The 27,195-nt window shown below is 37.1% G+C and overlaps 1 protein-coding gene across 7 annotated transcripts; it reads left to right on the top strand.

Moving 5' to 3' along the window:
- Positions 1-2,324: 2,324 nt before the first annotated feature.
- On the top strand, positions 2,325-27,195 carry UBP26 (ubiquitin-specific protease 26). Of its 7 annotated transcripts, none has more exons than XM_088854603.1 (15): positions 2,325-2,537; positions 4,675-5,055; positions 5,144-5,737; positions 7,431-7,686; positions 7,875-8,575; positions 16,657-16,765; positions 17,096-17,679; positions 17,813-18,094; positions 18,215-18,422; positions 19,096-19,167; positions 19,603-19,821; positions 20,202-20,465; positions 25,538-25,679; positions 26,355-26,554; positions 26,888-27,195. In XM_088854603.1, exons 2-7 carry the CDS (start codon positions 4,979-4,981, stop codon positions 17,165-17,167), a joined length of 1,809 nt encoding a protein of 602 aa, XP_088710729.1. In that variant the 5' UTR covers positions 2,325-2,537; positions 4,675-4,978; the 3' UTR covers positions 17,168-17,679; positions 17,813-18,094; positions 18,215-18,422; positions 19,096-19,167; positions 19,603-19,821; positions 20,202-20,465; positions 25,538-25,679; positions 26,355-26,554; positions 26,888-27,195. The 7 variants fall into 7 exon arrangements, with proteins under 7 accessions (XP_088710729.1, XP_088710730.1, XP_006836564.1 ...); XM_088854604.1 differs by having other exon boundaries at positions 18,220-18,422; XM_006836501.4 differs by having other exon boundaries at positions 17,498-17,679.

A 27,195-nucleotide genomic window follows, 5' to 3' on the forward strand; every position in this document is an offset into this window, starting at 1 on the left:
ATTACAAGTGATGACTGCTAAGGATAAGATAGATGTAGTAGTCGTTGATGCCTTGGATCCTTTGGTGAGAAAAATAAGGGATGAAAAGTATGGTTAGAAATATGGGTGCGGGGCTAAGGGATACACAAAGCTTTTCCATGCATGCTTCAACCTAAGATGCTTGTGGATGTTCAACCTAAAAGAGAGAGACCTTTTTTAGAGAGAGAGAGTTTATGGGATTCTGTTGGGTTGTTGAATCAAGAAGAGGGACAGAGTGGTCGTGTTCTTTAGATAGGTAAGGGGTTGAAGAATGGTGTTTCCAAGTTATCTTCTCATAGGGTTTTCAAGGACAAGGCAAAAATTAAAGTGAATGATCTTTAGGGCATGTGATATCCAGTGTGCAAGAAAGCAGAGTCGTGCAAATGAAGATGTTGTATTGGAGGAGCAAGTTCATCAGATGCTTCGTGAATGGAAGGTTGAACTGAACAAGGCCTCTCCCACTTCATCATTGCTGGCTGGCAGCTTGGGTTCCTCATAACTATCTTCAGATATGTGTCCGTTGTTGCAATTGCATGAAGAAGATGATAATGCAACTAGATATCCGTATGAGTCAACTAAATAAAGAAAATTCAACTTTGTGCGAGATCACATTAGAGAGAGAAAGAGTACAGTTGTTTGACTGAGAGTCCGTACGGGTCGCCTAAATAAAGAAAATCCGACTTTGTGTTGAGTTCACTTTAGAGAGAGAAATGGTGCAGCTGTTTGACAGAGAGTCAGAACGAATCTGAAGCCGAGCTCAGATTCGACAACCTCATATCTGAGCGAGCTCAAATCTGAGGTTGAGGAGCCTATGGCTCCAATACCATGTTAGAAACTCATAATACTGCAGATAATTCTCTCTTTATTGATTATTAAATAATATACAAGATTTTGTATAAATATACGGCTAGCTCTTTATTGATCAATAAATAATATACAAAACCCCATATAAATACACGGCTAGTAACAATTATGGATAAACGCCAACAATTATTGATAATTACTAACTAATCTTATCATAATCTTAGACACCCATACAATTAAGAGATATATATGGGCCAATAAGTTCTTCCATAGATGGAAGTTCAAGTGAAAGGCCACCGAAGACACGAAGTTTGAATGATATTTATGCTCAAAGTGAAAATACTAACAATGAACACATTTTATTTTGTTTATTTGTTGAATATGAACTTGTAGGTTTCAATGATGTTGCTCGTGACAATAGGTGGAGAAAAGCAATCGATGATGAGATTCAAGGTATTGAGAAAAATAACACATGGGAGCTTACATAACTTATAAATAAATATAAAGCAATTGATGTGAAATAGGTTTATAAAGCAAACAAGAATGAAAAGGGTGCAGTGGAGAGATACAAAGCAGGATTAGTCGCCAAAGGTTACAAGCAACGAGTCGAGATTGACTACTAAGTGGTATTTACTCTTGTTGTTAGTTTGGATACTGTTAGATTATTATTGCCTTTTAAACTTGATATATTTTTTGATTGGAAAAAGTTTTATCAAAGGTGTTTAACCTTAAGCTGTGAACTAAGGCGCATTTCAAAAATCCAGCGAAAAATATCGTTCTGACATGAAAAGACCCTTATAATTGATAAGCTCCACTGCAAGTTGAATCGATATGAACAAAAATGTTTTCAAGTCCTAAAAAGAATGCACTATGTAACATATTATTTAGATTGTCTATTTATAAATTTTCCAAGCGTTTATACATTTGCTTGGCCTACACATTTTTAGAGCTTTAAATTATATATATATATATATTTGAAATATTCATGGTAAAGTTTTAAATTTCATAATTAAAAGTAAAAATAGATATTTAGATTATCATATGTGTTTTTTATGTCCAAACTGCATATTTTAGTAGGATTTAGCAGTATACATACTTTTATACAAACCACATAATTATTTGCTCGACTTTCTTCGGGCTAGGGCTGGCAACGAGTCAAGCCTAAGTCGAGCCAGGCCTAACCAAGCCACACCAACTATGGCCCAGGCCTTGACAGACCTAGCCTAGCCCTCGAGCCACATTTTATTGGCCAGGCCTTGATTTTTCGGGGCAGGGTTGAGAGGCGGGCCAGGACACCATTAATTTCGGGCCTTTGGGCCTATTCAAATTTCAAACAGATGGAAACGCCGTTATTTATCAACTGTCCTGTTTGCCTGTACTTGAAAACTTTCAGTAGCGGTACGGGAGCGAGCTGAGCTGGACGCAGCAGTGGCGTCTTACGTGGTAGTTGGGTCGTTGGCGGGAACCTTATATTTTTCGGTCCCTCCCCAGATTGCACGCACGCTCTATTTTTAGAGAGAGAAACACTCTATTTTTAGAGTGAGAAACCCATACATACAAAGTAACGCTTCCCCATTAAATGCCTGCCCTCCTTCTCTCTAAAATCTCTCTTTCTCTCTCATGGTTTCCATTCCATTTGCTCATACTTCTTGTGCCAGAAGAAGCTTGCTCCAGTAACTAGGGTTTTTTTTGTGTGTCCTCCGTTAAAGATCACTGTAAGAACTCTCTCTTACTCTTTTTTTTTGCTTGCTCTGTTTTTTTTTTTTTTTTTTTTTCTCCCTCTCCCTCTGCCTTTCTTTTTGCCCTAGACATTCGCGTTTGTATTTTTTTGGTGGATTTCAGCACTTTCCGTGCACGTTCTGCAGTGTATAGAGTGTTGACCTGGAAATTTGTCTTTGGCATTTTAGGGCTCTTGAGGTTTTATGCCCTTTGGTGGCAAAGTTCTTGGTTTCCTGATTTGTTAATTTTTTATTTTTATGTGAGTTATTCATCTTGGTTCTCATGTTGCTTTGAAATTTTTGGTTATAGTTCATTGCATGTTTTTGAACTAATTTGATTGTTTAGCTGTGTAATTTTCCTTGCCAGGCCTCATTTTCTTCCAGTTCTTGGATTTTTTGTTTGTTTTGTTCGCACTTTTTTTTTTTTTTTTTACCAATTCCTTGGTTCGTTTCAAATTGGCTTAAAAAATGGGTGAGAAAATACGTTCATGGAAGGAGAACCTAGCTCCTTTCGATTTTTATTCTTAATTTTGATGAAACTGCTCAATTAATAAAGAAAAGGGTCTTTTTATGTTTGGATTCCTTCTGTGTATCTTTCTACGAAATCATTTCAGGGTTTATTTACTGAAATTTAAGTCCAATTATCATTTAAACAGATGGTTTGTACACAAGAAAGTCAGAAATGTGAATTCTTCAACTATGATATGGCCCGATTGATTCAGGGGAATTTGTTCCAACACATGGCTACTATATGACGGTTTTGGCCTGCCTATAACTAAAACAAAGCAAAACAATTGATATCCATTTTAAAGCTTATTTAGACTAATCACATTCATATCTATCTAGTTCCACCACATTGGAATTGAGTTTTTTTCAGTGGAATCTAGTCTGTGAAAAGCTCATTTTCACAGAAGAAAGAAAGGTTATAGTCATTGATCACTTTACTTTTTTGTTTTGATGCATATAGGTCACTTAGGCCATCTAATTTGTGGCATCTTTTTTGGATTTTAGATTTTCTGAGGTTCTTTACCTACATTTCATAGGTCATAGGGTTTGATAGTAAAATTATTGCATTATTGTTCCATTACATTCTTGCATCTGGTGTTTTCGTTTTTCATTAATTTCTGTTAATTTTAAACATATTTATTGTTGTCTGTAGCTTACAATATAAGTCATTATTTTGAGGATTTGGGCTTATTCATCAACATATTCTTCGATTCTTAGTAATTCACATGTTTGGTTTGCATATCCTTGACCAACTCCATGCACACTTTCTTAGTTCTAGGTGTGTTATTTTTTGTTTTCTTTTTATTTTTATTGGAAATTTCTTCTCATGATTTCCTACAAAATTTTGAAATTATTCATGGTTTCTTGGTGGAATTTTTGAAAGCTTAAGTACATTTCATATTGCTGTCCTCACATAATTAACACGAAGTCCTCCTGATAGAAGAAAGTAGAAGAAATCATGTGGTATGGTTCAAATTAGGCTTAACCGGATTTAGCCAAATTTGCAAAATTGTAGACAGATATGCCATTGTGTTTAAGATTTTACTGAGATTAATCACTTCCATTTTATTAATGAATCTTGGTGGCTAGAAATTAATTCCCTAAGCCATTTATTTCCCTCATGTCCCCTTTTTTTAACATGTTGAGGGGTAAATATAGTAGGTAGGAATGGAACCCGCAATGTCATGTTGTGTCTCTGCTACCTTGACCACCCAGGCCTTGGGGCTATTTCTCTTTCCCTCTTATCCTCATTCCTTGTTGGGGATGGAGACGGGTGGCTTAGGCACAAAATTTTTTGTATCTTGGCTGGTAACTGGTTCTAGATGCAAAATGTACAATATCTTGAGCCACATACACAGTTTTATGGATTGTAATCATAATTTAGTGATTCAGTTACAGAGTGTCATTGTTCAGAGGAACAGGTTTCTTTTTCCCTGAAGTTCAGCATCTATTTTGAATTTGATCCTGTTTCTTGCGGGGAGGTGGATTTTTTCTTTTCCTTTCTTTTGTTCATTCCAATGTTAACTCCCTTTGATTGTTTCCCAATAATTGCATATGTTTTTTGCTTTTTTCTGACCTTTAGTCCATTCTTTCCATGTTCTAATTTCTGAGATAAATTTATTTACAGTGGATTCCAAAACGAGGGCGAACTATATTCTGATGGACACGAGTTAGCCATTGGTAGCTTTCGCCCCCGGCAGAGAAAATTACTCTGTTGGCATGAAAACTGAGAGACAAAGTGGTGATGTAGTGGCTCATGAAGATGAGTGGCTTATTGAAATAGCCTTGAAGCCTAAAAACTGAATTGTGCATCTGGTATTAAGGTGGGCCAGCACAGCCTCGTGACTTTCACCACTTTGCTTTCTGGAGAATTAAGGGTAAATGAGTCTTAGATATCCTTGTTGAGTTGCTTTTCTTCAGTTGGCGATAGAATGAGTGGGGCTACTACACGTGGCAAGAACAAAAAGCAAAAGCTCCACAGCGAGGACACTGGCTCCGAGATTTTGAGGTGAGAAAAAAGTTGTACTCAGGCTTGCTGGCTCCAAGAGTTTGATATTTCCAGGATAATGAACTAAATAACCCAATTTATATTGTAGGAAAATAAATTCAACTGGAGAGGTCACGCAAGATGACATTCGTGTATTGTATCAGATTGAGAAACCCATATGTCAAGGTTGCCGTGTGAATACTAAGGACTCCCCAAACTGCTTTTGTGGTCTCATCCCACCCCCAAGTGGATCTAGAAAGACTGGTTTATGGCAAAGGTTGTCGGACCATATTCTAGCCCTTGGCCCTGATCCTTGTAAGGATTTTCGTGATTCTAAAGTACCTGCAGGCTTGACAAACTTGGGTGCCACGTGCTATGCGAATAGTATATTACAGTGCCTTTATATGAATACAGCATTCAGGGCTGGTATTTTCTCAGTTGAACTCGATCTTTTGAAGCAGCATCCTGTGTTGTATGAACTTTCAAGGCTATTTGCACAGTTGCATTCCAGCAAGAGGGCAGCTGTTGACTCAGCTGCATTTATAAAGACTTTGGAGCTTGACAATGGTGTACAGCAAGACAGCCATGAGTTCTTTACCTTGTTACTTTCCTTACTAGAGAGCTGTCTTGGCCATTCAAAGGTTCCCAAGGCAAGAACAGTTGTTCAAGATTTGTTTCGTGGAAGCATATCTCATGTTACACGGTAACACAAATATTTGATTGCTTATTATCAATATATTGAAATTAGGCAGAGCAGCCACAGGCAATTCCATGTGATTTGGTTGTTTATTTTTATAGTTTTTCTCCTAAGCTTGATGTAAAAACTAGTTGTAAGAGTGACTCTTCATAAATTGTACATCCAAGGCAATATTACAGTGTGGCGAGGGAAACCCGCATACTACAAACTCAACCTGTATTGAGGTGGGAACTTGACCTGCCCATGGACGCATTCTCATATCAGTTATCTGGGCCATACTCTTAGAAAGGAACTGACTGAGTATCAAGGCCAATTTATCACTTTAAGACCCAATTTTAACAACGTGAAAGTTAAATACCCTTTTATTGACGCTTTGAATCACCTATCATATATCACTTGCTGATAGCATTTAATTACATACCTTCCCATGCATTATCTTTGTGGATTGTTGTCCTTAACATGGCTGCTGTCAGTGGCTTTTGATGGGAATTGCCATGCATAAACCTAAGAGAAAGAGTTTCCTGTTCCCTCTTCACCTCCTGTCACCACTTAAGGATGAAAGTGATTTCATTGCCCTAAATATCTTCTCCAAGTTATAGTCATTGATCACACCTTGCAGCTTGCCCTGACTGCTGACTGATCTAGCATAGTTTGTTCACCTCCCTTAACTCCCTCTTGTGTAGTAACAAACTGGCAGTCATTGTAGCATAAGCCTCTAATTGAGAACGTCACTTAGCATAAACCTCTAATCAAGAACCTCACTTCTTGACGACACTGGAAAAGCAGCTTATTGGAATTAGCGCCATCCTATTATGTGGACATTGACGTTGCTTATCTTGAATCTAGGGCATGCTCAATGTTAACTACATATTGGTAGTTTGGTGGATTGAATGGAGCTGAGGGAGTTTTCTATTTTAAGTTGTTCTCTCACCTTGTGCGAAGTGTGTTTAATGTTTATTATTTTGATCTGATGGATCTTTTTTGTCTTAATGAATTCAATTAAATACAAACCTAGACAATTCTGTAAACTTGCTTGTCAGTTTTATTTTTCTCTCTGGTCTTCATATTGTCAGTATATAATCTTCAGCTTGTTTCGCTCCTATTCTGTGTCTTTTAAACCCTTGTAAATAAATAAATAGAAAAACACGCTCTAGTTATGCTCTTTGTTTTAAATGGCATATTCGTATTGGAAAGAAAGGGTACATTTATGATTACAGGATTGTCCTTCTCATTAGTTTGTAAATAGATTTCATAAACGAACATTGGCTTCTTTTTCATGTTCATGTGTGGTTTCCCTTTGTTCTTTTTTGGTGACATTCCTGGGCTCATTTGACTTATAACGCGGATGTAATGGCTGACACTGATGCTTATCCTGCTGCTTTAAATTTCTGCAGGTAGCTCATATTTTTTAGTCTGCTCTGTGATGCAAGTGAATGGAATAAAGCAGTACTTTTGGTGTACTGTAGAGATTTATTGTCCATTGATTTTTGGCCAAGCAGTTCCTTTGGTGTACTGTAGTGATTTATCGTCCGTTGATTTTTGTCTTGGCCATTTCTTAGATTCTCTTCACCTTGGATACTATTTCATGATTTGAGTACAAGCATAATGGTTCATGTGGTTTATTATTTTGAAATGGAGATCACTGTATGTAAGGATTTGTGTGACAAATGATTTATGCTGTACATGATGTTTTGTACAGGTGTTCTTTGTGTGGGAAAGACTCGGAATCGTCTTCAAAGATGGAAGATTTTCTAGGACTTGAATTGAACATCAAAGGATTGAATAATTTGGATAAGAGCTTGGATGATTACTTCAGCATGGAGGAACTACATGGGGAAAATCAGTACTTCTGTGAGTCGTGCCAATCACGGGTTGATGCTACCCGTTGCATCAAACTTCGCACTCTGCCTTCTGTCCTTAATTTTCAGCTGAAGCGTTATATTTTTCTGCCCAAGGTACTTCATCTTAATTTGAGGTCACTCTTAGACTCATGTTCCCATTAGCTGTAAGTCGTTTATTTTCTTCAAATGTTAGTCTTATGTGCTTTATGACATGGCCTTCCAAGGTTGCATAGCTCAAACAGTTCCCAGTGCTGCTATTTATCTTTTTTGATGTTCATATTGCTGCTTCTTTTATTTTGCAGACGACAACGAGGAAAAAAATTACATCAAAGTTTGCTTTCCCAAAATATTTGAACATGGCAAACCGACTCAGTGATACTTCTCAATCAGGGAATCTAATGTATGATCTTTCTGCTATACTGATGCACAAAGGAACTGCGGTTAATAGTGGCCATTATGTTGCTCACATTAAGGAAGAAGGTAGTGGTATTTGGTGGGAGTTTGATGATGAGCATGTCTCGAAGTTGGGGCTACATCCTTTTGGTGAAGAATCCAGTAATTCATCTGATGTGCCTGAGGAAGTTGTGCAACCTGATTTTTCTGATGAGAATATTATACAATTGCCACTTTTAGATGATGTTTATTCATCTGCTGATTCATACATGCTGATGTATAGTAGAAGAAATAATAGAAATGATGGAGATACACCCCCGGCTGGTGCAGATGTAGAGTGTAAGGATTTTGATGGAACTGCCATGTCCCAGGTGGATGGTAGTTCCCTACCTTGTCATCTTTCTGGGGAGATGGAAGAACTAAATAAACAGTTTGAATATACTTGTAAAGAATATAGGATAAAACAGGAAAATGAGATGCGGAAAATTAAGGAACGTAAAAATGAAGTGAGATCAATTCTTACTGAGGCTCCTGTTCCTTCAATTGACAATTCATACTGCTGGATATCTGTAGATTGGCTTCGTCACTGGGCTGATGATATCAACCCTCTGTAAGTGAATTATTTATTTTCCATACTTTTGGTTTTTATGGGTGATTATTTGCAATTAAGCTGAATGTGAAGATGTACCAAATATAGTCCTGGTCCAACGTGTTTATTTTTTTGATGGGTGGTTGAGATCATTGTTAGAAAAACCGGCCGATTAGAACCGGAACCGGCAGGTTAGCTCGGAACCGCTAGGGTTCTGAGTCCAGTTAGGGGTGGTTTTGGGGATCTCCTAGCCTAGGGTACTACCCCATAAAATTTCAGGCCCAAAACTGGCCAGTTAGGGGTCGAACCAGCCGTGTTTTTGGTCAAACTAGCCTTGTTTTTGGTCAAACCAGCCGGTTTTGCTGCTAACCGGACCGGTTAGTGGATATAACGGGTTTTATAGATAAATTAACGCCCGTTATTTTCAATTGAAGTCGTTATTTGATGCAGGAATTCACAAATAAAATTTTTCTAGCTTTTTTTATTCTTTTTCCTGCCATTTTTTGGTGTTTTTCATGCTTTATGGCTGTAAAACACTATATATTGTCTTTAGAACAAGCAAATTCGAATCAAAGATTGAAAAATCAAAAGATTTTGTGGATTGAAATGGCGGAATTTCATGCCTTTTGAAATTTCCGCCATTTCATCAATACCATCTTCAATAGCCAATGGTTTTTGCTGAAATTTGAGGGTTTTTAATCCTAATAAAATCATCTACCATATACCTCTTTTAATTTGTTCAAAAAACAAAATATTGGGGGTTGATTTTTGCCCAAAAAGCTGCTGCTCGAAGAACCTATGTTAGATAAAAACAAACAGATTTTGTATCGATTTTTTGGTCTTTTTTAACAAATTGATTTGTGTATTTTGATTATCAAGGCTTCATCTATCACATAAAATAGGTATGCTTATTTATTATAGAATAAATATTTTTATATGAATTTTTTTCTTGCTCGATTTCACAGATCTGAATTTTCTACGATTTTTCAATTAAATTGATTTGTGTATTTTGATCATCAAGGCTTCATCTATCACATAAAATAGGTATGCTTATTTATTATTGAATAAATATTTTTATATGAATTTTTTCTCTCGATTTCACAGATCTGAATTTTCTACGATTGTTCAATTAAATAAAAAATGCCGGATATTTTTTTATGACTTTTGGTGCATTTGAAAGGGTGATCGAAGCCTTTACAGTGCTTGTGTGTTGATTTGTTTGGTTAGCCGAACATTGTGAGTTGTTTATTGCTTGAAATGTTGCTTGATTTTAGGAGTTTTTGAGAAATCGATTATTAAGAAAAAAATATATTTTGCTTAATAAAATGATTATTTTTTATGAGTATGGGAAGTGTTTTTCTAATTGTTTTAATAAAATAATATGTTTTGAAAAAATTATTTATTTTGATAAAAATAAATTTTTTTAGTAATTTGACAAAACTATAAGTAGCGGCCCCTCTACTTTGTGACATCTTGTCTTTTAGAGATGAAATTCTAGATGGACAAGTAAAAGTTGGTGGATCCATTTCTTTTCCATTGTTTCTAATTATGATTAGCAGTATTTTGAAGTGTTGTAAAACTTGAAACTGGAGTGCATAAACATATGTGTGCTTATAGTTTTTAGTAAAAGCATAGACTAATGTAATGTTTCGGCCTACATTTGTGGTAAGGTGTTGTAAACTTATTATCAGACTTCATTCTAGGAAACAAAAAATGTGACCTACTTGGGATCATGTACATGACCATAGTATTCAAATATTAATTTATATAAAAAGTTGTTTCAATTATTTGTTTTGTAAGACAAATGTATGTAATAAGATATTATGCACTTAATCTAAGTTGTTCTATTTTTGTTTTTATTTTTGAATTTTTTTTGGGGGTTTTTGACCCATTTAAAAAAAAAAATCTACTTGACCGGTTAGTCCGGTTTCGGTTCTAACCGCTCCTAGCCCCATGTCCGGTTAACCGTTCAGGTTCGATTTTGCGAACACTGGCTAAGATATCCTTTGGAAGTTTGTAACTAATTCCATATTGTGTTTGGAAAGTGCACTGGCTACATATGTTAATTTTTAGATGGGTGAGGAAGTTAGTCTTTGCATATCAGAACAAAAATTATTACACAATATGGCATTCATAGATCTGTTTTAACGTTTTCTTGTTAGCTTGGAAACAATTTGTATATAAACAACTTCACATGGTAGTAACCTCACTAATGTTAATGAGAAAGTAGTTACACATGGTGTATATGCTTACTTCGGAATGGCTTGACTAAAATCATTGACTTAATCCTTTTTCTTTAGGATATGCGGTAACATTATTGGCTAGTGGAAAGTAGTTTCAGATGTGTATTTCTATGTTTGATATCAGTTTGGGGCACTAAACTTTGCACATTGGTTATAATCCTCCTGTATTTGATGGCGTGGCAACCCACAATGCCCTAGAGAAGGGTGACTAAGAATATTATTTGGTTCTTTACACCGAAGTATCCTGTGGAAGATTGACTCTTCCCTTGACAGATTTCACAATAGTTTCCCATCATCTCCTTTCAATGCATTTCCATTTTCAGATTTTTTCTTCTTCCTCTTGATTCATAAAGTCTTTCTATCCATCTTGCTTGAATGGCTGCTGAAATGCTCCTAGTAAACTTTTGAAACATGCATATTAATTAGTAGAGGTAAATGTTGATTTTTCACAAGAAGTTTGATGTAAAATTCTATTTTGAGGAAAAGAATTTTGAAGTTCTCTTGAATGATACTCTCTAGCATTGTCAAAACATAAAACACACACATACTTATTGAATGTGACATAATTTAAACATGGAGAAGATATGATCTTTCTTTTATTAAATATAACCATGTCATTTGTGAATAATCATCCACAAAAGTTACAAAATATCCATGATTAGACAAACTTTGTACTTTAACAGTGCCCCAGATATCAATATGAATGACTGCAAACAAAGTAGGTCTTCGTTTATCAATTCTAAGACAAAATGACAACCTATAATGCTTGCCTTATTGATAATCTTCACAGTCTAAAGTAGACAATAAGTCTAAAGAAGGCACTAACAACTTCAAGTTATTAAGAGAAAGATGACCCAACTGACAATGCCATAAGAAGGAGCAGCACCAATCATGTTATGATCCAAATAGTACGGGCCACCTGACTCATAGCTTCTACCAATCATGTTAACTGACAATACCATAAGATGGAGCAGCACCAATCATGTTATGATCCAAATAGTATGGGCCACCTGACTCACAACTGCCGCCAATCCTCCTTGTCCTTAGATCCATAAAGATACAAGAAGAACGATAAAAATTTGAGCAGTGAAGAGATATAGTTGATCTACTCGCAGACAACAAACTGAAAGGAAATTTTGGAACATATAGCACAGAGGGCAGAGAAAGGAAGAAGTAGGCACAATTGTGCTTTGTCTGGACACAATAGACATTGATCCATCAATCAAAGTAACATAAGAATCATGGATACATTTATCTAGGGATACAAAAATAGAGGATGTGCAAGTCATGTGGTCGGAAGCTCCTGAGTCAATGACCTAAGGAGTAAGAAGCACGTAAGTACCTTAGTTAGCAAAAGTGGTAGTGGAGGTGGAATGGTGGAAAGTAGGTTGTCGTACTTATCTAATCAATTTATTATATTCTTTTCTTGAAGCACAAGAAAGTCACCAACAAAATTTGATTGTTGATGATGATCACTAGGTCCATTAAGATAAACATCATCATCCTCAGATGTGTAGCCTTGATAGAGAAGAACGACGGGCGTAGCGGAGAGCACATTTTTTATATCTTGGGTGGATAATCCAGGAAATGAGGAAGATGTCGCACATAGAATTAGAGTTGGGTGGGCGAAGTGGAGATTTACAACTGGAGCTTTATGTGATTGATGCATACGAATGAAGCTGAAGGGGAATTTCTATAGGATGGTTGTGGGACTAGCATTGCTTTACAGGATGGAATATTGGATGTTCAAGAAACAACATACTCATAAGATGAGTGTAACTGAGATAAGGATGTTGAGATGGATGATTGGCAAGACTAGAAGGATAGATTTCAAAATGAATGCATTCAGGATAACTTAGGTGTGGCTCCAAAAAGCGATAAGATAATAGAAAGTAAGACTTGGGTGAGTACAACACCTGTTAAGAGGTGCAACTTGGTTCAAGTAGAAGGCTGACTCAAAAAGACTTGGCTGGAAGTAGTGAGAAAAGATATGGGGACTTATGGCCTCACTGACGGTATAACGCTTAATAGAGTAGAATGGCAAACCAGGATTCGTGTAGCCGATCCAAAATAATTGGGAAAAGTCTATGATGATGATAACTTTCAAATATTTAACCTGATTTGCCTAAGCAGGCTTACCAACCTTATCCCAACACTTATCATATAATGTGGATTAGTGTATGCCCATAATACATATATTTTCAAGTTCCACAACCCCTCCTCCCGCCATCACCTTTACCACGACCTCTTCCTGAGTAATGATCATGTCCCCAACCTCGGCCTCCATCACCTCTCCCACAAATGTATTCAATGTCGATCCATCACTAACATTTGAATAAAAAAAGGCGTAGGAGAGGCAAATATATTGACACATTGAATGCGCGCATACACATTATTAAGGGATAGTATTTCATTGCATGCCAAAATTTGTTTACAAATAGGATGGTAGTTAGGATTAAGACTAAGATAAAATTTTGGTAACTCTGAATTGTTCATGCTGTTTTCTCTGTAATTCCACATCACTAGATATATGCTGATACTGATTCAATTCTTCCCATATACCTCCAAGGGCACTATAATATTCACTCTTGTTACCCTTTGGCAATGAAAATTTTCTCTCAAAGAATTCATATACCCGAGAGATGTTCTTATTTGATGAATATGTTTCTTTTAGAGTGTTCTAAATTCCTCTAGCAGTGTCAAGAGACATCACATTTGCACTTATTAGAGGTTCTATACTACTACACAACCAAGTCATGATGTAATTCTCTCTCATCCATTCTTCATATCGACCATTTGATTCACTAGGCTTGAACTTAGTCAAGTAATTCAATTCGCCTTGGTAGCATGGGATATTTTAACAGATTGAGTCCATACAACATAATTGGGACTATTTAATTTACTATAATAATTTATAACCTCACATGTTCAGGAAGATTGAAGGTTCCGGGTTTAATTTCATTAGCCATGAGTGTATGAAATAAAAAATAAAAGGAGACATCACCACACTGCCACCACCCTTTGACTATACTAGGGCAACAATTATATACACGAAACACTCAGGTTTTTTGAGAGAAAACTCGTGCGATTCATCTGCGGTTGCTCACTAGCTCGAAGCTTGGTGACGATTTCTCATTGGTCTCGATCTTTAAAGAGGATCACCACAACCCTAGGAAACCACCCTAGGGTTTAGACCAATCAGCCGTATGAAGTAACAATAGTCTTTTTTCTTTTTTTAATCACACACCGCAAGAATTGATCCTAGAGTTTGGGTTAAAACTGCTCAGGCAGTAAAAAAAATGTAGAGTAGAGGAGCAGAGCAAGATGGAAAAAAGGATGAATAGCAAGAGGGCAGAAGGATCAATTGCTTTGAAAGAGAGAGAGAGAGAGAGAGGAAAAGACAAGAGGATGAAGAAGAGAAAGTGACATGGGAGTCTAATATGGTCTCACACACCTCTCAAGTCTTTTTTGTACTAATGAAATTAGAAAAATGGCAATAATGGCCATACAAACTGGTTCCAATATCTTAAATGAAAGATAAACAAAGATAAAAAGGTTTTTAGTAATTAGATTAAAGCCATGATTGGTGATAGGAGTGGGTTTTGGAAGGACCTATGGTTAGCGTTCCACTTTGGGGAATTATTGGCCTCAACTCCTGCAAATGGCAGCTAACCCTGGTGCTATGATCTCAAAATCGTATGAGGCCATTGCACTACTATCTGGGTTCTTCCTTCAGAAGGCCTTTGAAGGATGGAGAAACAAAGAACTTAGTTGCTATGCTCGATCAACTCCAAGCTTTACTCCTAGCACGAGCAGGACCAAATAGCTGAATTTGGGCCCCGCGCAATTCAAGCAACCTCTCAGTCTCATCCTTCTACAATGCACTCTCCCAAAATGGACTACCCAGGCCGTTTCAAGCAAAGTATGAAAGATCCCTGTCCCCCCAAATATCCAAACCTTACTTTGGATTGTTCTATCCAACAAGGCCTCACCATCGACCAACACCAAAAGAGACGCTTCCATTTAAGAAATTGGCTTGTGTAAATTAGCGAAGGAAAAACATGGCCACCTTTTTCTTCATTGCTTAGTCACCACTAGCATATGGTCCTCCCCGGTCCCCACTTCTTGTTTGGTTGGGCGTGGAGGGTTGGACTACCCCCTTCTTGATAAGCAAGTGTTCCGGGGTTCCTTTTCACCACCATACCTAGCATCAGGCTTCTTCCTACAGAGAGCTTCAGTGCTGGCCATTGGCCGGTTCATCTGGAAGGAACGACACTGTCGGATTTTTTGAAGGCATCCCCCATCTGAGCCATTAAAGAGTGAGTTAGGACTTCCACCATTTTTTGTCCAAAAGAAGTTAAAGGTCTCATACAACACTTGGTTATTGACCTCGTCACTAAATTGGTGAGGCATTATCTTCTTCCATCCAACTACGATCGCCCAATCAAGCCTTTGGAGACCTCTGGAATCAGGGGCCACGAAACTAAATGTTAACAGTTATTCCTTTGTCAACCATGCCGATATGGTTTTGGGGAGTCTCAGGATACAGCTGTGGCAACACCAACCTCTCCTACTCTGGACAAATCAGCATTGACTCAACAACAGCTGAATACATTGCAACCCACCTAAAAGGGTTGTCCGAATGGGCAACATTAGAGGCACCCTTAAAATGTAGGATGGCTCAAAAAATATAATCCTATGGGCCTTGAAGAGGCCCCTATGCCCTCAGAGACTGGCCCACTTGTTTGATCAGATCTTCTACCTTTGCAGGAATCTTGGGTAACAAACACGTCTGATGTGATGCCAACCAGACCTGCTAAGTCTCTCATGAAGAAGGGCACTGCAGGAGGAGCCACAGGAATCACCTAGACCTAGCTTGTCAGCTCTCCCCGTGGAGGCTGTATTCCCACCTGTTTTTATTAACTGTGGGATTCTGATTCTTTACTTGATGAGCATCAGACCGACCTTTTTTTATTTTAGGGGATGTATAGGCCCCATGTTTTGATAACTTATCTATGTATAGCACTTGGGATGTGGTTTGCCGTTTTTTGTAACTATGTCAACAAAATCTACTGCTGAATACAAGTCAAATATTTTCTCACAAAAAAAAAAAAAACAGGCAGTATGCTGATCTAGATTCTTTGGTACAGCCCGGGGTTTAGTAGGAGAGGTTAAGTATTTGAGGTTGTTTCCCATCCTGGGGATTCTAACTTTATGATGTGCCTATTATATCTTTCCTTAGATCAATATGAAAGTCACCTATCAAACAAAGAATCTCATCGAATTTTAGGGGCACTTCTATGTTTTATTTGTTGTGCTGGTCCAACATGTTATAGAATCAGGGCTGGTTGGTCCAGGAAGTCTTGTTTTGAATTAATTTATTATAATCTTTGAGTTAGGATCAATTTCATTCTAATTTTTTCTGTTTTGTAAGTGTTGTACAGCATCTTATGTTTTCTTTCATGTTTGCCCACTTTACTACAACACCAGAATGTTGCCAAATCCATTTCTGTAGAAGTTATTTGTCATAAAGTGATGTAGTTAGTACTTGTGCTGGTCCAACATGTTATAGAATCAGGGCTGGTTGGCCCAGTAAGTCTTGGTTTAAATTAATTTATTATAATCTTTTAGTTAGGATCAATTTCATTCTAATTTTTTCTGTTTTGTAAGTGTTGTACGACATCAATACTTTTTCTTTTATGTTTGCCCACTTTACTACAACACCAGAATGTTGCCAAATCCATTTCTGTAAAAGTTATTTGTCGTAAAGTGATGTAGTTAGGACCTGTGTTTATTTCATAATTCATGTGTTAAACAATCCTCCTTTCAGTTCTCATTCAGACTCTGTTTCTTATTCAGTTGCATAGACAATTCATCGATTCTGTGCTCACATGGAAAGCTACCTATTTCAAAGATTAGCTGTGCAAAGAGGATCTCAGAAGCAGCTTGGACCAAGTTGCTCTCAAAGGTGTCCACTGATGTACTCAGAACTGGTAGCATAACATCAGTTTTTTACATCTCATATGAACTTCAATTCTAAATGAGTTGGTAGTTGGGAAATTTCTTTTATGCTTACCGTGATTTAATTTCTTATGCCCTAAATTTGTGTTCTTATGCCTTTCCTCTTGAACCCTCAAATGTTAAGTTGAGGTTCTGCCAGAGTATTTTCGATTCTTTGTAGAAAAGCAACTGATCCTCCTTCTCAATGTTTTATCTTTTAGCTGGAGGAACTGTAGGAGAGAGTTTGAATATGATCTATTACTTGGGGTGCTTATTTTTTCCATGTGTTCACTCTCAGGTTATCAGATTCTGCTGTCTAAATATGAAGCTTAAGTTGTTGATCATTCTGGACGTCATTCTACTTTTGTAATGGTGTATTTGAATTGTTTCAGCAAATTTGTTCTCTGACAAAGTTTAGTGCTTTATGCTGGACATTAGCACTAGTTCTTCTTTTTGGGTTGGTGAGCTTGGTTTGCACAAGGGAAGTTAAACCCCGAGACTTCTTTACAATCTGGGTGCCTTGCCATTAGATTAAAGGCCTGGTTGGCTATACCATATGAAATAATAAAAAGCTTGGTTGACTACATGGCCATTGTTTATGTCCATCCTTTACTTTCTAGTTTAGTTCTTTTTTTATTGTACATATATTTATATATTTGTCACTTACCTTGATATTCATGGGGTGCCGTTTTATGTTCAGTATGGAGGGGGCCTGACATTAAGTGGCAGTGATTACTGTGTCGATTGCATGAGAGATTTCGCGAAGAGTGTTGTTTCCGCTGATAACTATAGGGATCGGAGGGCAACCATGAAAGAACTTGCAGAATCTGTTCTTGCTGGGAAATATTTTGAGGGTCCTTTGTATTATGTATCTCGATCATGGTATGTTTTCCCTTCTTTGAATTTGATTGTCATTTTTATGGTTTTGTGTGTTATCCTTCTTATTTATTTATTTATTTATTTGGAATATAGGTCAATATTCATTTGTGTTCATCAAGCATCATCTGTGTTTTAGGTTGCTGCAATGGATACGTAGAAAAAATGTTGATTCTCCATGTGATGGTGATAGTGGACCAACGGCTGCACTTCGATGTTCTCATGGAGGACTCATGCCAGAAAAAGCTGGAACAAAGCGGCAGTTAATCCCTGCGAGTCTTTGGTTTTTTTTTCTGGAAAATGCCAAAGAGGTGGAACCTGAGGATTCTCTGCGTCACACTGCCTTTCATTCTAATACAGAAGATTGTACAACATGCAGTATGGAACTGACGGAAGTTGCCTGCTTGGAGGACCATCTCAAGTAATGTGGATGAAGCTTTTGGCTTGTTGATTGCAATTTTTGAGGCGTAGATTTTTTGAAGATGTCTTGCTTCTTTAGCTGGCTGAAAAAAAAGGTCTTACTTCTTTGTCAATGGCGCAGAGCAGTCAAATTGGAGCAGCGACAGAAACATGAGCAGTTATATCTTGGGAAAAGCATACCAATATTTCCATATCAGAGATATTACTTATTGCCTTCCTCATGGTTGAGTAGATGGCGTGGCTATGTTTCTGCAAGTGGGAAGAACCTTATTGCTGCTGCTGAGCCTGGTAGTTTAGAGGGCGGTATTGACATGCTTAAATGTGAGAAGGTCAGTTATATCATGTCATGCTTATTCAACTTAGATGATCTGCGTAATTGGAGATTTATTTTGTAACTATCTTTGATTCCACAAATGGAGAATCTGATTTTTTAATTTGCTTGCTGACCTTTAACTGCCAAAACATTAGATTCTCGAGTCTCAGAGTTTTGCCATGCATATTTTTGTTCATTCTTTTTTTTCTTTTTTTTTGGTGCTGTACATATCATGTCTTTGTCAATTGTTAACTTATTTTTTCTTTTCTTTATAAAATGAATATAGTTATGTTAACTTCTGTCCATTTACTGTATCAGGCCTCATATACTTGTTTGTTCTCAGTAATTAAATTTAGATATACGAAGATACCTAGACACAGAGTTGTTTACTAGTGCATGACACCGACACACTTGAATATCTTATCATCGGATTCGCAGAATTGTTCTGTTAAATTACTATTTGATATTAGATTCTTCGTGCATTTCCCTCTTTTTAGTTGATTACATTTCAACTTTGTCATAACTTGCATTGAATATGCTATCCAAGATTAGCCATGGTGTAGTTTGGTTGTGATTGCATGTTTCTTGTGCGTACTTTTCTCTCGAGGGTTTTCTCTTTTTCATTTGTATAATGGTGAAACTTTTCATTTAATTAGTCATTACTAACTTTGTTCATTTGTTGGTTTCAGCATTCACGATTGCTGCAGAGACCTGTTGAACTTGTGCAGAAGCGGGGTGATTTTGTTCAGAAAGTGTCAAATGTAAGTAACTAAAGTACTTCCCAGTAATTCATGTAGCAGATGTGTTATTTGCTAAGACATATTCAGCAGCTGTGCTCGGACTTGTCATTGCTGCTTTCACTGACACGTTTTATTCAAGGCACCCTTTTGCCTTTACTGATTGGCAGCTTAGTGCTTTTCATTGACGACTCAAGTTTTTGACAATAAGCACTAGTTTTTGTTGATTTCGAGTTTGGAACTGGTATTTGGCTCATCTTTGCAGACTGTAATGGGGAGATCAACAGCAATGAAATCCAAATAAGGATGACTGCACTCATGGTTATTATAAGAATGAAATATTATCAATCTATTAACTGTTGACTTCTTGCTTTTGCATGTGCTTTCTTTTGGTTTGAGATTTCTTCCTTTTTGCCCAAAAAATTGATGATGTATATATCTGGCTATTTCGTGTACCAGGCAGAGGGTTTGACAATGATCTCAGAGAGTGATTGGAAGTTGTTTTGTGAAGATTGGGAAGTTCCCGAGGAGAAAGGTATTTATGCTGAGGTTGATTTCACCAATTGCACGTCAAATGAGTCTGTTGGGTTTTGCTCTGAGATGCCAATTTCTGAAGCCGATATGGATATTCCAAAATCATTCGAGCCCAAAAAACCTGTTGTTAAGACTTATCCAGAGGTAAGCCCCATCAACAGATAAGACTGTACTGTAAAGCTCCGTATGGACAATTTAAAAAGGAATAGCGCGGTTTTTCCCTCCACCCATTTAGGAGTGAAATATGCTGCAGCTTGATTCGCTCCACCATTCATGGGTGAGCCCCTTTTGTAACCCCTCTTATTAACAAAACACTGCCAAAATGACCCCAACTCTATTATAAGAAAAAGAAAACTGGTTTTTCACATATTTCTTAACAACTTGTTGTTGGGCATCCAAATGGGGGCCTGAACCAGTTGTATTTAAAAATGGTACTGTCATCAACATTTCATTTGGGAATCGTGTTGATAGGTTCATGGATTCTTATTTCCTATTTTAAGCTTTTTCTCTTAATTGATAAACAGATATGCGAGGAGTGCATTGGAGAAAAAGAATGCTGTGACTTGATGCAGAAACTCAATTACCAAAATGAAGATATCCGTGTTCATCTTGTTCATGGAAAGGAGCCCCCAATGTCTCTTCTAGTTGCTTCTGGAGGCAATTCTGAACCAGATCGTCGTTGTTCCAAGCGCTCTCGAAGGACCTCAGCTGGTGAATCAGTCAATTTAAAGGTGTCTGGTTCTACTTCAGTCTACCAGTTGAAGATGATGATATGGGAATCCTTAGGGGTGAGCTTGTTGTTCTTGCACATATTGAGTGCTTGCTATGACTCGATGGAAGACTTTGTGAATTTTGTGCAATGCTATATAAATATTAATTTGCTCAGAGAAATTTCAAGTTATATTGATCCTGTGTGTGGAACTTTCTATGCATTCCTGTGAGAAACAAAAATCTTCCATATGCATTTTCTTCCATGTACAAATTTTGGAGAAGCCCCAAAATGATCGTGTTCAAGTGGTTGCCTAACTGGCTTAATGGGTAGAAAGTTCCAATTAACCAGTCAAGCAACTGGTTGAACAGGTTGCCTTTTGGGGTGTGTTTGAAATTTGTGATAGGTAGAAGAATTACAAAATATTATTTCAACATAAAATAGATCCTTCATATTCTAATATATTCTTTGCATTTTACCCCATCTATCAAATCATGGATACCAAAAGTGAAAACACGTCTGGCGAATAGGGGCCTGCAGTCAAGGAAACCATTAGTCAGAGTACTTCTCCCTCCTAGTGATTGTTGGATAATGAAACTGTCAAAACAACTGACGCCAGATTTGTTTTGTAGCCTGCTTTGTATGGCTGGGGAGGAGATTTGTGGTTTTTGGCCAATTTAAGGGAAGACTTCGGGTTATGCTTTCTACTGAAGAAATTCAAAGAAGTTTCATTGGTAAAATTAAGGAAAAACATAAGATTATAAAGAAAAAAATGTAAAATGTTTTTAGATGAACCCATTTACCCCTAAGTTTTGCACCATGGTTGGTGCATTATTTTGTAATATATAAAGGGCGTGTCTTGATGGTGTCTAAGTCACAGATAGTGCGACTTTATATGTCAGTCTAACATAATTAGCTGTTTGCTGGGAGCCAATATCTGCAATACATCAAGTTTGCTTATATGTAAATGGAGCTTTTAGGCACATGAGCAGAACTGCAGAAGTGTTTTGTTTAAGTGCTAATTAGAGAGGTTTGGTGATTTGAGTTATATGCCTCTCCCAAACATGTCCAAGTCTGGTCTGTTTTGTCATGGTATGAAAGCATTCCTACAAATTTCAAACAGAGGTAGATTTTGTTGTGATTAATTGGTTAGCACTTAATGATTTGCAATGCTACGTCCTAGGCCCAATTCCTACTAAGGGTACCTTCTCGTCACTGATTCACCCAAAAAAACATAAACTTATTAAAAAAGAAAGACTGTTGTAAAACCCCTGAAATCTAGATAAAATTTGATAGAATGGAAAGCTACCAAAAATGTTCGGATGCTCCCAAAATCTCTGAACCTTTTAATTTCTCAAAGTATGGGAGATTTATTACCCTATAACATATAGAATCCTCTTATTAATACCATGTGACTCACTTGAGTCTCACACTTTTTAAGCTTCAATATGTTTATTTCGTACTTATCAGGTTCGGCTACATCATGCTTTATGCAGTCGCATCAAAGTGGTGTGGCCTTTTGTAGCACTGCATATAGCTGCCTATGTGGACTTGCTAGATTCGCCCACAGAGCTGGCACATAGTGGACATACGAAACCCCTTATTCTCTCGGAAAAGTGTCACGAGTGGGAGCACAATTGTAAATCCCACCCCCTCCCTTAGAGCCAATTTTTCTTGGTTCTAAGGTGATTAAACTCAAAATCGGTTTTTCCAGTCTTTTTTTTTTCAAGAGTTCTACAAAATTTGTAGATTTATCAGAAGAAACTTAGAGTTGAATCTGTAAAATGTTTTGAAGGATTTCTGATGAAGATTTATCAAGCAATAAAGGGTTTCAAGGGGCAAGAAGATTAAACCTAAAACTTGAAATTTCTATTGGTCTTTGGATGTTGCCTTGCAATTCTAGAAACCTAGTAAGAAGACAACTTACAAAATGTAGAAATGTTAGAAACTTTGAAATTGAATTTCAAGGGATAAAGAGATTGAACCTAGAGATTAGGACTTTCGTCTAGTCATCTTTTTAAGCATTGATGTGACGAACTTTTGGTATTTGGATGTTGTGTACTTTCGACTTTAGGCTCTTTACTATTGGCATTTTGGCTTTATGCTATAGTGTACTTAGTTACTAGATGCTAATTTAGTTTGTAAGTGTCTGGTTGGTATGATACATATTCTTTTGTGTTTTCCTTAATGAGACTCGGCAAAGTCAGTCCACCTATTCGGGCTTGGGACCCTAGCAAGTCCCGACCTGCGTCAGTTTTTTTTTTAATTTGTAGAAAGCCACATTATATATTCATAATAATATAAGTTTTACAAAATCTCACGAGATGTGAGTTTAAGAAACGAGTTCAATGTTTAAAACATGAAACAAAAATTTTTGGACAGGAGATGTAAGAATTAGTGGAAGAAGTAAAATTTTTGCGTAAACAATTGCTAAAGGAAAAGAAACATAGGCTTCATTTTTCTCGTGTGTTGCTTCTGTTTGGAGGCTTTGGCATCTCTGGGCGAATCTGAGCAAATCTAATAACCATGATTAAAAATAAACACTGTATTTTATTGAGATGAAAGAGGCTGTTAACAGCATGGAGACCGTCTGCCTTTTAGTTACTCTTCGAACTGATTTGCTTGTCTATATTTATCTGATAGTCTAGGGCTTGCATGCTTTAGTCACTGTTAAGACTAGCATGCTTGATGTTCTGGAAATCATTTTCATTTTTGGAATCAAGGAATTAATTCCCTTATACACATTTATTAGTATGCAGCCCGTGTGATGCACGGGCGCGTAACAAGTGCGAGACAAAAATAGTATAAGAAAGATTTAGAAACCAAGTAGGATGCTTGAAAGTAATTTCCAATTATGAAAACAAAACTCCTAGATGTAAGGTGGAACGAGCTATCAAAATCTTAAAAAGTCTTAAAGTCTTCTTAAGAGAGCCATCATCTGCTATCTTTTGCACGATAATCCATAATATAAATATTTAGTTAATAGAATAGTTTGTTTCTCCATTAATGGTAACTATGCATCTTAACTTATAGTTGGGATAAGGCTCGGATGGTAATGATGATGATGATGACATATTTTAACTAATTTTTTTTATTAATATTAGAAAATATATATGCTCTTAAGTTAAACAAGAGTTATTATGTTTCTTTTTAAGGAGATTTCAAGGTGTCGCAATCTAATGGCTCAGGAGTAGTAATAATTAAATATTTAATGGGCATGGTGGAGGTTAAGGGGTGGGGCAAGAGCTTGTATTAATAGGTTAATAAAATGTTTAGAAAGGGTGTTTTCGAGAAATTAACATGCTGAGAATGGGGTTATTTCATAAATACCTCTTTGTCAAAAAAATTTCATAAATACCATTCCGGAGTAACACCAATTTCGGAAAAAGTCTGACAGAGCCCACCACATCCGTTATTCAGTATGTGTAGTATACATGGGATGAAATTGGTGTAAATAGCCTGTACTGATCTAGGCAACCAAGGTTAAACCTTTTGGACACATTCATGTATAAAGTATGAGAAAAGGTGAAGAATGTGTCAGATAAAATACTCCATTTTATGTTTGAATTTTGAACTATAGCATGGTTTATAGGTCAACAAGATGAGAGTTTGGTCCAAGAATCATAGCCTTAGTGAACCAATCAAGGGTTTGTCCACCACAAACTTGTGGCTATCCCTGTGTCAAAGCCCCTGTGTCAAAGCTTTAGTGAAGCAATCACCAATTATTTTCTTGGGTGATATGTATGGAAGTCAAATAGAACTAGTTCTTAGATGCCTATTTATAAAGTGACGCTGACCTCGATGTGCTATATTTTCTCCTGTAAAGTGGAAAGCAATATGGATGATACTGGCAATTTTACCATGCAGCTTCCTTGGGAGTAAAAATGACACGAGTCTTAGATTTATAAGGTAGAAGTAAAAATGAGATCAATGTGGGATATCTTGAAGTTTCTCTTTTATCTTTCCTTTTGTTTTTGTTACACGGTATTTGACTGTGTAGTTCTACAACTGGAGGGGATCACCCTTCAAACTGCCTGCACATTCTATCTGAAAATAAAGGCTGGTTCTTTCTTCTTTCAGTGGATAACGATTGTCCTGTCACTTGGGGAACTTGTCAGAAACATGGCAATTAAAATATGCAGTAATATCCATAGTCAAAGACACGTTGTTGGATAGATATAATATAGAACACCATGCCAAGTGATGCAACCGAGATGTGATTGTGCACGCCTTGGAAACCCAAGGCTCTCTGCTAGAGTGATGCTTTGCCTTGGGGTAATACATGCATGCGTAGATATCCTTTATGCTCATGTATGCATGCATGTACATATATGCATATGGACTGGACGAAAGCTTATGGATATATATATATGAATGTGTACATATACATACGTAGCATATTTTACATTGACCTATTAATGCATAATTGTGGTATAATGTACACTCAGACACCATTATGCATATGCATATATTTCGACAGGTAACTTCATTTTTGTCTGCAACTTCCACAATCCACATCAATATCAGGAATCTTGTATGACTCATCGTTTTAACTGTTGACCTAGATAAGGTATTGGTCAGTTGGTTTCTCACAGTTCCCAATTCTAATGCATGTTCAATACAACAATGAGAAATTGCCTTGCTGTACAGACAACAAACCGCCCCTGTTACAATGATAATAAATTTCAAAGATTAATCTATATAGATGGTAATGATTGAAGCAAAAAAACAATTTTCAGGGGTTGTGGACCTTTGACTTAACTACAAAAGCTGAAAGATACTGACATTGATAATGACTCAGCTATTGTTATTCAGGAGTGGGTGCCAAAATAAATAATGGGATTTGTTGTAAATTTTATGGGGACACCTCAAATTTAGATTGTGAAGCCAATAGGGTAAAACCTTTGATCACTTCACAATAATATTATTTGGATAGGGGGATTCAAGCTGAAGGAAAAGATTGGTTATTGATACTTCTGTGAGGCACCGATTTTACTGAGTTTTCATGGATTTGAGTGAAATGGTTTCTTTTCCTTTTCTTTGTAGAGCATGCTATTGCAGACAAATAAGTATAGCTGTTGTTTATCATGTCAAAGATTTCACATACATCACAAAGCTGACCATCTCCTCTCGTCTCGTCTTGCACATCAGGTTGTAAAAGAGAACCAGAGTCTTCACAAGGGTACGATGGAAATTAGTGATGAATCTCTCACTCTGGCTGACTTGAATATATTACCTGGGGATGCCCTTTGGGTCACTGACACCCAAGTGCATGACGATCGGGATATCGCTGGTAAGCATTTGTTTGAGGATTAGTCATTTGCTATGAACTATTCTGATATTTCAGACAAGATTGGAGAAATCCTTTATTTGCTCACTTAAAATATGACACACAAAACACGTGTGTACAAACACACATAGATGCACGGAAGAAATGGCCAAGTGCATGTGGATTGGGATATCACCAGTAAGCATTTGCTCAAAGAATAGTCATTCGCGTCACTCTAAAATCCAAAACATTATGATATCTCAGGCGAGAATGGAGAAACCATTTATCATGCTTGCACATGCGCAGATGCACACGCATATGACATGCACAGAGAGAAAAAGGGTGAGGGTGAGGGTGAGGGTGGGGGGGGGGGGATATTTTGTGGTTCCAAGGGTTAAGTCGAATTGTTGGATTTCACTCAAATCTGTGCTGTCTATTTGATGGATATTTTGTTATGTGGGATTTGGAGCTTCTTTTACATTCCAAATCAAAATTTACATGTGTGTGTTACAAGTTGTTTGGAGCGTTTATGGGTCCCTCACCCTTTGAAAAGTAGACGATTTGGGGAGTGCTAATTGTTATAGCATTCACCATAGTTTATTGTAACAGCTGTTATTGTAAAAAGCCCTGGTGTTAGCATGCCAAATGAACCTTCCATGAATAAACTTGGAGTTGCATTTTTCTTTTGATGCATTGCAGAAGAGCTATCACAAGAGAAGTTGGAGCCGCAACCCATGGAGGAAGGCTTCAAGGGAACACTTTTGACATCTAGCAGTTTGCCTCGAGACTCTTAGAAGCTTTCACCCCCTTCCTTGTTACACAATGTGGCATCCCTTCTTTTGTCTAAGGTGGGGCACTTCCACTGTAACATGGTATTGTGGGCTTTGTAGACATAAACAGTAAGATCTAAAAACTCTTTAGTACTTTCAGGAAATTATCTTGTTTTGCCTTGTGCCCAAGTTTTGCTGGAGTTAGCTTTATGACTTGACTTACCTTGGTTGAACTTGGATTTCAAGTTGATTTCAGTGGATGGTCCAGATGGGATTGTAGAGATGACTGTTCATTCCTTGAAAATCTTGACCATCTACCAAAATTCAGCGCTGCTTTCGTAAATTCAGTTTTTGATTTGCATCTTGTGCCATACTTGGCCTGGATTGTTCTTCATGGTTTCTCAAATTTTTATTGAAATTTTTGTTTGAGTATTTGAAATGACCAAGTAACCCTGCATGCAGGTTCCTGGCATCCTCAGCTGCCATTTTTTTGCTGGTCTGATTATATGGACTCGAAACTCGGTTTTGTTTTCGAGAGATGAAAACCCCATTTTTTCCGCACAAAGAGCAGCAACATCTGAAGTGTCAGCATAGGGTCCCTGAATTATAATGGGCTTTTTGTGGGTTTTTGAGAGCAGTGATGTTGGGGTAATTTTTGGCGAATTTGGTCGGTATATATTGAATATTTAGTGTGGTTTGTGGAGTATATTCACTGAATTTGGGGAGGTAATGTGATTCTTCATTTTACAATTAGAGGTGCTTGTGTTTTC

Source organism: Amborella trichopoda, chromosome 12 (genome assembly GCF_054954075.1).
Source record: "Amborella trichopoda isolate Santa Cruz 75 chromosome 12, AtrichopodaSantaCruz75HAP2 v2.0, whole genome shotgun sequence".
Classification (NCBI taxonomy): Eukaryota; Viridiplantae; Streptophyta; class Magnoliopsida; order Amborellales; family Amborellaceae; genus Amborella; species Amborella trichopoda.